The sequence below is a fragment of the Carlito syrichta genome, unplaced genomic scaffold (genome assembly GCF_000164805.1).
Source record: "Carlito syrichta isolate Samal-C Ts95f unplaced genomic scaffold, Tarsius_syrichta-2.0.1 Scaffold316215, whole genome shotgun sequence".
Classification (NCBI taxonomy): Eukaryota; Metazoa; Chordata; class Mammalia; order Primates; family Tarsiidae; genus Carlito; species Carlito syrichta.
Genome location: NW_007260311.1, coordinates 484660 through 497191, shown reverse-complemented (window position 1 = coordinate 497191; position 12532 = coordinate 484660). Strand labels below are relative to the sequence as shown.

Genomic DNA, 12532 nt, shown 5'->3' with positions numbered 1-12532 from the left:
AGCAGCAGATAAGAGTTCCCTTTGCTCCATTTATCTTTACTGATGTAACAATATTTTTACCAATCTGGCAGAGGAAATCCAGTAACCCTTTTCTTGATGCTAATGAGGCAGAAGGTATTTTTAGAAGCTTATTAGCTTTATGTTTTCCTCTTGACTGAAATAACTCTTCTGGTCTTTTGCCTATTAGGTTGCTTTTTTCCCTCCCTGGTTTATTAGAGTTTTTTGTACATTCTGAAAAGTGATGCTTTATTGGCTATATGTTGTTTGAAGCTTTCTCAGTGGTGGCTTGCTTTTTTTGATTAATTTCTTGGTTTTAAAATCAATCTTTTTCTATATGGTTTCTAATTTCATGTCTTATTTAAGAAATCCTTTCCAAAATGTCATAAGGACATTCTCCTGTCTACCCTTTTAAAATTTGTAAAGATTTTCATTTACCTGGAATTAATTCTTGTGTGGTGTGGTGTGGTGTAGAGAGTCAATTTAATTTTGTCCTACGTGTATAAAAGACCGTTTTAGTACTCTTTGTTGAATACTAAATCTCTTTCCATTGCACTGCAGTGTAACTTCTGATGCATAACTGGTGTCCACGTGAATGTACATCTGTTCTGGGCTATTTTGTTCTATTTGTTCCACTGGTTTGTCTATCGATGCACAAATGCTATGCTGTATTAATTACTGTGGCTTTCCAGGAAGTGTTGACACCTGGCTAGGCAAGTTCCTCTACCTTGACCTTCTTTAACAGTGTGCATTCTTCAAAAGAAGGTCAACTGCATGCCATAGAGGAGCCCAGCAAGCTAACCACAGATCAGTTCTCCTGCCTGCACCAACCAGTCCTGCACCTGGAGCCCATGTGAGCAGATGGTGCAACAGAGCAGACAGCATCACCCCTCAGCTCCTGAGTCCGGCCTCACACAGGCCAGCACCCCTGTTCAGTTTCCTCTCATCTCCTTTGGGGCTCTCCCAAGCTTTCATGTCTCTCTTCAAGTCTGAACCCCACCTTGACTTGTCTCTCAGCTGAGACTAATCTGCTGAGGTAACTCCCAACTTGTTCACTTTTTTCAAATATTTTCACATGTTCATCTCAAGTCAGACTCCAGAGTACATGGAGAGAAGTTGCTTCTGATATCTTTTTGTTCATTTTATTTTTATTCTGCAGGCTTTATACAGTTATGCAATATAAGAAGCATAAAATACTAAAATCTATATTATTTATTTATATGGTGCAAAATTTTCAGTAAAAAAATTTCTCATCCTGAAAGATGATGTTAAGTAGAGCAGAAATATTGTCATGATCAACGATTCAATGGGAGAACATAAAATATGCTCTATTTCATAATTTCCCACAAGAAAATCTCTAGTTTGTTTAAATGCAACAAATATCCTAATACACTCACTTTTATATGCACTATACTCCTTTCTGTCTTATTCTTTTGAAGAGATTCTGGAAGAGCTGTGAATTGGAGAACAGTGAGTCCAACCACCTAACAACCACCAGGAAACAGCATGCCTGATTGATTCTCCTAATTATCTTGGAATCGATTATCTTCCACGACAATAGTTCTTCTAGGATAGGACTCAACTTCTACAAATATATATTGAAAATCACATTCGCCACTTCCTGGGTTCTGAAAAAAATGCAGTATGTCCAGGTGTTATTTTCCCTTCCAGTACTCAAAACCCTCAGTCCCCCTAGGCCTCCCCAGGACTGCAATGCTCACACCTCCTTCACTTCCACATGCACTGTTCCTTGCTTCCCGGGCTCAGAGCCTTCAATGTAGAACTTCACACGCAAGTATTTCAGCCCATCTTTTACATATTCAATGAAACTGTCAAGAAAATGAAAGCACCTAAGTCCAAGTTCCTTTCATTTAAAGATTGCCCCATGCGTCCTCTGAATTTATCCAGTACCTGACATGTTGCCTCCGGCCCCGCCTCGTCACCTCCCCATAGCCTTTCACTGGCTCGCCAAAGACACTCACCACCTGCAGAGGAAAGTCAGTGCTTTATTTTGTGTTACTTCTTAAGCTTCTAAAGGAAACAGTTTCTGACAAACCAAGTTATTTTAGGAAAAAAAGCAGTAAGCCTAGGACCCTTTCAAAAAATAAAACTCCAATGATAAGAGAACTAAAACAAGGTCTATATAAAAATCATCCTGTACATAATTTAAACAAATATTTCATGCAGAGATGAAAATGGACAACTACATGGTGAGTCTTGTAGTTTCAGAACAATGTAGCAAGAAGTGAAGCGCTTCCTACTCCCCTTCAAAAAACAGACACAGCATAATATTTGAAACAGTGTTCAAATACTTCCCACAATATTTGAACCAGTGTTCAAATACTTCCCTACTAACTTATGGTTTGAAGAAAAAACGTCAGAACATTTAAAATAAAATTTAAGCCTTTGGGAGGCTGAGGTGAGTGGATTGCCTGAGCCTGCGGGTTCGAGACCCGCTTGGGTAGGCGAGACCTCATCTCTACAATAAATCAAAAAATTAGCCAGGCGTGGTAGCGCGCGCCTGTAATTCCGGCTACTCGGAAGGCTGAGGCGGAAGGATCGCCGGAGCCCAGCAGATCGATGCTGCAGTGGCCGGGAGCGGCCACTGCACTCCAGTCTGGGTGACAGAGTGAGACTCCAACTCTTAAAAAAAAATAAATAAATAAAATTTAAGTAACAGGATTTGATACTAAAAGCTATGAGATCACAATAATTATTAAAGTCACTAAACACAGTGGGAAAAAGACAAGTATGAATGACACTTAAAATAAACCAGAGCTATAGGTGTGAATCAATTATTCCTAATGTGAAAGTTCACATAAAATACAAATGGAGTTTTTATTGAATTTAAAATGCAAATACTGTGAAACCCTGTCTAAAAAAATAAAGATTTGACATCAAACTAAAAAAATTTAACCCTCAACTCTGTAACATTTTTATTTAGACTCTTCGTTGCTATCTTCAGAATCACATTTCCCAGGATAAATAAAAAGGAATAATATGTAAGATGACAGACATTTCAGAACTGTGTGGCTGAAACACATGGAACAACCTTCCAAATAATTTAACAGATTAAACATGTCAATATCAGAACACTAGCATTTTCTTTTTTGTCACCCAGGCTGGAGTGTAGTGGCATGCTCACGACCACAGCAGCGCTGACTTGCTAGGTTCAGGTGATCCTTCTACCTCAGCCTTCCAAGTAGCTGGAACTACAGATGCATGCCACCATGCCTGGCTAGTTTTTGTGATTTCTTTTAGAGATGAGGTCTCGCCAAGTTAAGTTGCCCAAACTGGTTTGGAATCCCCGGGGCTTAGGCAATCCTCTTGCCTTGGCCTCTCTAAGTGCTGGGATTACAGGCTAAGCCACCACCGCACCTGGCCTGGGATTTTCTGTTTTTTTAAGTACCTGGCAAAGAGAAGTGTCTTAAAAAATGATGACAAAATCATTAAAGTTAGTTATTATTTGTGGAGTTCTTTTAGGCAACAAATTGAGTTATGACTTTAACTTTCTCTCACTCTTTTGAATATTCTGTGGAGTTTTTTGTTTTGTTCAAAATGCTGAAAGATCTATGAAAGGCGAAATTTCTAACACAGCAATTCTTCATGTCTCTCCACAGATGCACCCTAACACTTAGGTTACACTGCATGTGTTTTTGTAATCTGTAAAAAGTGTTTCTTGTCAGATATTTGGATTTCTAACAACTATAATGAGAGCCTTCCTTATTTTCTACTGATTTTCAATACACTCAGGGATGCCCTTCCCTCTCTGCCTCCTTCTCCATGGTTACCAGACTGCCCAGAGTTCAATTAAGAGAAATCAGTGGATTTAAAAAAGAAACATGCCACAGACCATTAGCTTCTGAGGTGGTTCACCCTGACACCATTAGTGAAACTGAATGTGCGCTCAGAGTCGGTGCCCCAAGGAAAACCATTGCCAGCATCTGTGCTAAGATCGCCCTGTGGATTCCACAGGGTCTGCAAAGTCTAGGTTTCTCTGCCATTACCCCTTGGTCAGTGTAAAGAACAGCCTCGATTGATATCTGTGATGCTATCTGCTGTTATCATTCAAGGTGAAAGAATGAGGAGTTTGCTGAGTAATATTTTCATTGCTGAAGTTTTCTACCCAGGGAGTAAGGATCTGACACCTTACTGGCCACACTAGCCTGCTACCTGTGACTGGAAAGCCACAATATACAGTCTTCCTTTGATAGGGTCTATCAATGAACGGAGGCAGGCTTCTCACATATCCATTCCTCCCACGGCATGACTGAGGCAGGTTGAGCATAACATTTGGAATCAGATGAGTTTTGCTTCAGGTTCTGGCTCTCCCACTCACCAGCTCAGTGATCCTGGAGAAGTTACTTAACCTCTTTAAGTGTCAGTTCCCCTTCTGCACACTGGAGATAACAGTGGTACCTAATGCAAATGGTTCTTGTGAGACTTAATGAAAACGGTGCACAGAGACACTGAGCAGTGTGCTTGGCATGGGACACACTTTTGTAAGTGCCAACACTGACCATTATGGTTATGAGGCCATGAACCAGGCTTTTCTAAAAGATTAGAAACTTGCCGGGCTTGGTGGCTCAGTCTGTAATCCCGCGCCTTTGGGAGGCTGAGGTGAGTGGCTTGCCTGAGCCCATGGGTTTGAGACCTGCTTGGGCAGCGAGACCTCATCTCTACAATAAATCAAAAAATCAGCTGGGCGTGGTAGTGCATGCCTGTAGTTCCAGCTACTTGGAAGGCAGAGGCGGAAGGATTGCTGGAGCCCAGCAGGTCGAGGCTGCGGTGGCCAGGAGCGGCCACTGCACTCCAGTCTGGGTGACAGAATGAGACTCCAACTCAAAAAAAAAAAAAAAAGATTAGAAACTTACTACATGAGTTTGATGTTTGGGTGTATTCTAAGCCTGTAATATCTACAAACAACAAGTAAAACAACCTTCTTGTACAATTAGCATGAAAACACCTGTACACTGACCTTTGGGAACTCTTAAACAACAAGGAACTAACAATGTACTAACAACTCAACCATTAGATATTTATTATATGAGTTTCAGAATTCAGGTACTTGAATTACGCCTGCTTCCTTCTCCCTGACATTTTCTCCCTGTCATTAGAGTCCATGTAACTCAGTCTTCAGAACTTACCTCAGGATGTGATCGGCATTTTTCTAAGGCTTTCCCATATATCTTATTTGGACTGAATGAAGAAAAAAGTTCTTTGAAAATTGTGTAAAACAAGCCACCTGAAAATCACAGAAAAAGAAGATGAAGCAAAACAACAGTGACACCAGAAGGTGAGTGACAGAGTTATTCAGGGGTGTTATACTTGCTGTATTTTACAACCTGTAACGCCGATTCCAATAAGCACCACTATTAAGTAGGTAAAATCTCTTCCGGCTTCTTTCACTGTAGAGAGAAAACAGCAATCAATTGTGCGTGCCAGCCGTAATCAGGTATGCTCACCATGTCCCTGCTGCCAGAACTTCAGCAGAGTTCTCAGAGCAGGACTTGGGAATCTACACTTTAGTTTAATTTAATATTATAATTTAATGCTATCTTGATTTCCAGGATGAAGAAATCCTTTTAACATGTGATCCAGCCCCACGAGTGAAAACAACTGCCCCTGGACCTGGATCTGCTGTTCACAGATTAGGAAGAGTGTTGGATTTGTCCACCAAAGGGACCAGGGACTAAGGGATCAAAGTAGGTGTCAACTTGTGACAGTCAGTAACTTGCCTAAATGCTGCCCTCCCCCAGACACACTGACTGGTGCAGAAAATAAAAACAGAATTAAATTCAGAACAGGAATTTGGATTGTTAGAAAGATTTATGAATCAAACACACTTAGAAAATGAAACTGCAGAGACTACTTTTTAAAATAAAAGAAGTGAATATGGATTATATAGAAGCTGAGAGCTAAAGAAATGCAATCCAGACACTGTTATGGGACAGAGTATATACATATGTGTAGATGTATCTTCATACACATGCAAAGAGCTATAACATTACAATTAACATTACAATTGTGGCTACACTTTTCACTGATTCTGAGAAAGTGAACCACCTCTTGGTATTTATAGCTTATTTATTTATAGCTTGATTTATTCACCACATTAGAAACCCAGACTTCTTAAATATAGATCTCGCATGAATTTCTTTTTAGAAAAACAATATAATTTTAACAGAGGTGATCCTGGAGAAGTTACTTATTGTTTCCCCACTTTTCCCTTCTGTATAACAAGCTTTATTTCTTTCATAAAATCACACAACCCACACAGCACAATCCTTCAACTTTTCAGTACAGGTTCTCAGCTTAGAGATGTGATTTAAATAATAAAAAGATTGTATCTGCTAAAATCTATGTAATGCATGAGATTGAGGCAAATGGCAATTGTCACCACAAGTCCAGTCTTCTTTCCAAGGTTTAGGAGTTGAGGCCTACATCGACACATCTCATTCCCCTCTCTATTAATGTCACAAAATACACTTGAGTACATAATAGCTGCCAGCTGCACATTAAGTCTCAAGCTGAGAAAACTGTAACAACTATACTAACATGTAGCTATATTTGTCCCTATTACCTGAACTGGGTCATTGGCCCCAACACCCTGGATTCCTGATCGTCCCTCCCCCCAAAAATTACTCCTGCTTTGCTTGGGGTCTGTGTATCTACTATAGGTGGAAAGCCCTGTGCTGAATATTATTCATGTTCTATACCTTTTTACAGTTTCTGTTTGAGTGTTACTTTACAGTTGTCTCCAACGGAAGCTGCTCACTGCCCACCTTTCTCTTCTGAGCTAAGGACTTCATGCAGAACACCCTCATGCCCTTTGCTCCTGAAATCCACTCCTCCTACAGTGGGTGTTGTGGGTGGTTGCTCCCAGTTGTGGGAGCACCAGCAACTGAGAGTTTTCCACTGAACTCCCCTCTGGGTATCCTTCATCCAGGAGCCTCTCACCTAGATCACTGTGCTTCCCCAGGCCAGCCCTTCCTCAATGCCTGGCTGAGGCCCAGCAGGAGACTCAGCTCCCAAATAAAGGAGGAATGACTGGTCAGTCCAGCCCCAGAGACTGGTTGAGTCCCCGAATGAAAACATACTTCAGGGTCTCCCTCTGCCCAGTCCTGCTCCCGCTACCCTTCAAGATGTGTTTACAACCCTCTGACAAACCTTCTTCTGCACATCCTTCTGAGTCCACTTCCTCGGGATGCCCCACAACAGGTGATACCAGTCATGGTCCTAGAAAGCAGCTTCTAGTTGGGATTTTGGGATGATCCCCATTAAGTGAAGTAAAGCTGACAGAACAGCCATGACAAACTGGGGGAAAGGCTCAATAGGCTTAGCTAGAGGAGATATAAGACATAAAGCCCGAAAACCCACCAGCTGACTGTTTATAGGAGACTTGAAGGACACTGTTTGTCAAAGACCCAAGGAAGTCACCATTACATTGTTACAGAGCAGGATTCTCTGAAAGCAAGGATAAAAGAATCCTGAAATACAGACCAGGTCATAGCGTTAATCAGAACCCAGGGCGGGCACAACTATCATAGGGAACAGCAAGGCTGGAGTAGCAGCCAGGCAGAGTGCAAGAGATGATTACTAGAATGCTGCATTCCCAAGAGCAAGGCTGATGGGCAGCTGACAGGGATACTGTTCAATTATATAATCACAAGACATTGATATGGATGATCTGGAGGCTGAAGGCAGCTGCTCTAATGCAAAGTCCTTATTACTGCTCCAGTTTCTGGACCTGAATCAGTTTTCAGACCTGGAACCCATTTACTGAAGGAAAAGCTAGGGTTCTCTGAGGGACTTTAAGCAAGTGTGTATGATTCCCCTGGTCTTTCACCAAAGGGACCTACAGCTATCAACTTGGACATAGAGTCTGCTGACAATAACTGAAGAATCCAGAGTCATCATGGCCCACGCTGTTCAGTGCATACAAGGCCATGTAATAGAGTCTGGCATGTAAGAGGTTCACAGCTGGGTCCAGGGTCTTGGCTGCTTACCTGATTGCCAAATGTATAAAGGAAATGGATATACTCAGTAGCTGGCAACAACCCCTACTTTAGTTACCATTAAGAGCTACATGGTGGGAAAAGAAACTATGAAACTGCCCCGTGACCAAGAGAGTAAATTAAAAACAATATTGCATCCAAGGAGGAATGGCAAAAATAGTGCCAATCTTAAAAACCTAAAGATACAGGGGTGGTGGTCCCCATCGTAGTGCCATGTAATTTATCAGTCTTCCCTTTAGAACAACTAAATTGAGGCTAGAAAATGACAGTGGTTCACTGCAAGCTTAACCAAGCAGTAGCCTCAACACAGGTGTAATGCCACACATGGCAACTTTATGGGAGTGTGTTAAGTTTTTAACATAGATCTGAAGAACACTTTCTTTTCCATTTCTACTGAGAAGGAGCAGCAGTAGTAGTTTGTAGTAACATGAAACAGATAATAACAGTGTATATTTATGGCCTTGCCCGAGATTTGCTAATTCTTCCACTCTCCATCATAATATAATCTTTAAAGACTGGAAACTTCTGGACTTGGGGTTGTCCAAAATAACAACCACTATCCACACATGACTATTTAAATTAATTAAGATTAAACAAATTCACTTACTCAGTCACACAAGTGACTGAGTGCTAAACTGCCACATGTGACTAGTGGCTACCATACTGGGAAACACAAATAGAACATTTCCATGATTGCAGCAAGTTTTATTTGGATGATGCTGTTCTGGACATTTAGCAGAGTATTACATTTATCCAGCGATGCCATTATGTTAATGCTAATAAATAATCAGGGGAAAGTTTGTTGCAAGGCTTGGTAAGATGGGCTCCAAGTGTGAGAAATGGGCCCAACAAAGATTCTAAGCCTCACCAACCATATCAGTGAAACTTGCAGGGGTATGCTGTCTGGGACATGCTGGGCAAATTATTAATCTCCCGTAAAAGGCAAATTATTGCATCCTCCTACAATGCTTGATAGGCCTCTTTGAATTCTGGAGGCAGCATATTCTGTATTTGGGACTATGGCTCTCATCCATTTACTGAGTAACAAGGAAGGTTATAGTCTTTGAAAGGGGTCCAGATTAGGAAAGGGCTCTGTAGCAGGCCTGGTCTGCAGCCCAAGCAGCATTGTTGCCTGAGTCAGATGACCTGACACACATGTTGCTTAACACATCTATGCCTTTCACCTTTGCATACACGCTGTTCCTTCATGCTTAAGTGCTATTATGAGTGAAAATCTAGATTATATTTTGACATATTCAGCAGGTAATTAGCCTCCTTTGCTTTTAGGAGAGCAACTGGTACATTATAATTCAATTTTTTGGTTAAAATTATTAAAAATCATACGTATTGAAATAACATAAACCAAAATATTCACAAGTCAACTTCGTGTGGTATAATCATAGACGTCTAAATTACTTTCTATACCTCTTATTTCTGCAAGTTACTTGTGAAACAAACAATACAAAAATTAAACTTAAAATACCTACACAAATGTCTGACTTTCCCTGACAAAATTACACTTCATCCTTTGTACTTTTTTTTTTTGAGTCAGAGTCTCACTCTGTCATCCAGGCTAGAGTACAGTGGCATGATCACAGCTTGCCACAGTCTCAAACTCCTGGCCTCAAGCAATCCTCCTGACTCCCAAGTAGCTGGGGTTACAAGCGTTCACCACCACACCTAGATAGTTTTTTGATTTTTTTTATAGAAACGAAGTCTCACTATGCTGCCTAGACTGGTCTTGAACTCTTGGTCTCAAGTAATCCTCCTGCCTTGGCCTCCCAAAGTGCTGGGATTATAGGTGTGAGCCACCACCACTCCCAGCCCCTTTCTATTTTTATATATTCTTTCTATTACTGCAGGTAATATCTGAGGGCAAATGATGTTTTGGACATCCTTAATTCTATAGTTTTAGAGTTTACACCAGTATTTGGTTATAACAATAGTTACTCAACAGAACTGTTTATTGAGTTGAGTTACATAAAGTTCTCCCTACTGATTATGACTCAAAAATCTCTCACTTTTCTATTCGTCCTATCCAGTTATTCTTTATTACATGCACCAGAACAGATACAAGTTGAGAAAAATTTCCTAGGCATAATGAAACAAAGTTATATCAAATTTGAGATCAAGTTTTAAATCTGAGTCCAAATTGGCGAAGAAAATTGCAGGTGTATATTCTTTGTTTCTAAACTGTGTTTCAGCGGTTCTATCTTTTAATTTGTGTGAATTGCTCTTCTACCTTTAGCAATGAACTTGGTGTAAAAGGGCACTGACAGTTTTTGTCATATTTGTTGAAAGACTAATTACACAAGTATTCCTTTTTACCTTTCTGTGACGTTGAGATGGCGGTTTCCCCGCTCTGACTTCTGTGCACAGACACTTGTTTGCTGCTGTCTTCCTTTGCTTTTAGGGAACTCGGTCCCTGTGTCCAGATGGTTTTCCGGGTGACTCCAATATTACATCCAGATCGCACCGTTTTCTTCGGCTCTTGAAGTCCCCATTTCAAACTGGTCTCAGTCTTCAAGCAGGCTTTGTTAAGCACCAGGTATGGCAAAAACAATCGCTTCCCTGAGGACCTGTACAGCTTCTCCGTATACCGTATGGCTCGTAAAAAAGCACAAGTCATGTTTATAGAAACTGTTCCGCGTAGGGACGATGCTAACTAAAATTAGCAAGGCTACACAATCCGCTGCACACCCAGTCGGACACGTACACAGGTCTATGCATTCACATTTACAGGGCGTGTCAAGAAGAAAATGTTTGACCAGCAGTGCATAATAAGAAGAAAATTCTCCTGAGTAAACTTGATGTCCACTTTCCCTTATCACCTCTTTTTAAAAACTTGAATTAAATGCTCTGAGTACCTTCTATGCTGACATTCACACTCTCCCCGCCATGCTTTCGCAAAGAAACCTGGGAAGGCCCTGGGAGCCCTGGGAATAGTAGTTTGACGGATCTCAGTCCTAATGGGGCTGCTGCTGTGGGAAGAGCAAAAGGGACTACAACTCCCATAATGCAAGGCGGCTACGGCGTGCGGTTGGCCCAGAATACTCTATGCAGATTGCCTGCGCGGGCACCGCAGGTCCCCAAGAGAGACAGTTAAGCCAAGGACTCCTTGCATGCTTCAAGTAGAGCTTGCCAAAATCAAACGAGCAGTTACAAACTGAGGAGTGTTTTCATGACCCTTTTGAGAGGACTGTGCAGACCGGGAAATCCTCCATGTGATTGTGGTTTTGCTATTACTTATGGGCACATGATTTAGTTTTTGTGTTTCAGTTTGTTAAAGAAAACCGGACAATAAACAGCCAGCAAGTGGAGATGACCGAGGCAGCCACAAAGCAGGCTTGGGTGTGCTAAACATAAAGCAGCGGCGTCAGAACGTGGGAGAGTAGGAAAAGCCAGGACTCGAAAGTTTCTCGTAGGCTGCTCCCGGAATTCTAGTTAAGGCGGTGGCGTCTGCAGCAGGTCTCACCCCGGGGGCGCGAGGAAGGGCCGCGCACGCGCCGCGCCGGCCACGCGTCTGCGCACGCGCTGGGCTGGCTGACTTCTGCGCACGCGCGTCGGAGGCGTGCCACCCTACGGCAGGAGCTCCCAGCACTGTCTCCATGGCGACCGGTCGCGGTCGGACCCTGCAGCAGCATTGGCTTGGCGTCCAGGAACAGCGTCTGCCTCTCAGAGGCCCCGGCGCGGTGCGAGAGAAGGCGCCGAGGGGAGCGAGGGGCGCCGGGGCCTTTGGGTTCAGGTGACGGTCGGCGGGCTGCGGGTGGGGTGCCCCCGGCAGGGGAAGCCCCTCCCTGTCTCCGCCTCGCCCTCTTCCACGTGCCTTTTATTCGTCTAGCTCGGGCGCAAGACTCGCGACTCTTTTTAATGGGGGAGGTGTCTGAAAGAAGGACCAGAGGGAACCTTTTAAACCTGGAAACGCGGGGTACCCCAGGTTATGATACAAGTAGAGTAGCTTTCGAAGGAAATATTTTTTTCTCTGTCCATCCAGGGGCTTTGGGCCGAGAGGATGCGCTGCATATGCGAAGACAGGTGCGAAGCTGGAGTCCCCGCCCATAGGTGACCCATGGGTCCCTCCCGCCGCGGCACGCGCTCCTGAGTTAGTATTTTTGCTCTTCTGTAACCGAGAATCTCTTTTCGACTTTTTTTATGACCTTAGAACGTAGGGCAGTAGAATGTGCTCCTCAAAACCGTGTCAATTTCTCTCTCGGAGGACCCACCGCCCCTAAGTAGCCACCTCCAGCATGCAGGTTGATCTGGGGGCGGTTCCCGATTGCCTTTTTAGACCGCCAAGCATTACTCAGCTCCTCGCCCTGGTCTGCCTGTCTTCCTATCACAACGCCGGGGCTGGGGCTGGTGTCTAGAGGCTCTTCTCATTTCTCTTGGGGTTCCCTAAAACTGAAGGGTGGTCCTCTCCTACAGTGAAAACGAAGGCGAATTTTTTTTTCTTTTTTCTTTTTGAGTTGGAGTCTCACTCTGTCACCCAGACTGGAGTGCAGTGGCCGCTCCCGGCC

The 12532-nt window shown here is 42.9% G+C and overlaps 2 protein-coding genes across 4 annotated transcripts in view; one reads left to right on the top strand and one right to left on the bottom strand.

Moving 5' to 3' along the window:
- Positions 1-1117: 1117 nt before the first annotated feature.
- Positions 1118-10894, bottom strand: TIMM21 (translocase of inner mitochondrial membrane 21). Its single transcript, XM_008073933.1, has 6 exons — positions 10344-10894; positions 5343-5405; positions 5145-5242; positions 1909-1982; positions 1721-1826; positions 1118-1625 (listed from the first exon to the last, which is right to left on the bottom strand). The coding sequence occupies exons 1-6, from the start codon at positions 10642-10644 to the stop codon at positions 1521-1523; spliced, it is 747 nt and encodes a 248-aa protein (XP_008072124.1). The 5' UTR covers positions 10645-10894; the 3' UTR covers positions 1118-1520.
- A 729-nt stretch (positions 10895-11623) lies between these two features.
- The window catches only part of FBXO15 (F-box protein 15), a 73948-nt gene continuing 73039 nt past the window's right edge, over positions 11624-12532 (top strand). The window contains exons 1-2 of one of the 3 annotated variants that reach the window (XM_008073930.2): positions 11646-11760; positions 12010-12117. Coding sequence is in view for 2 of the 3 variants with exons in the window: in XM_021706940.1 (XP_021562615.1) it covers positions 11624-11760 (137 nt within the window). In the remaining variant the exon portion in view is untranslated. Of the gene's footprint in view, positions 11761-12009; positions 12118-12532 lie in introns of all 3 variants that reach the window. The other 2 variants (XM_008073931.2, XM_021706940.1) reach the window with 2 other exon arrangements.

What these genes read in the sequence shown, in the direction of transcription:
- TIMM21 (XM_008073933.1), bottom strand. Translation starts at nt 10,644, where the DNA reads ATGACTTGTGCTTTTTTACGAGCCATACGGTATACGGAGAAGCTGTAC. An exon ending in CATCTCAACGTCACAGAAAG is followed by an intron (nt 5,406 to 10,343) that starts GTAAAAAGGAAT and finishes TTCTCTCTACAG; the next exon opens with TGAAAGAAGCCGGAAGAGAT. An exon ending in GGCCGGAGGCAACATGTCAG is followed by an intron (nt 1,827 to 1,908) that starts GTACTGGATAAA and finishes TTTTCTTGACAG; the next exon opens with TTTCATTGAATATGTAAAAG.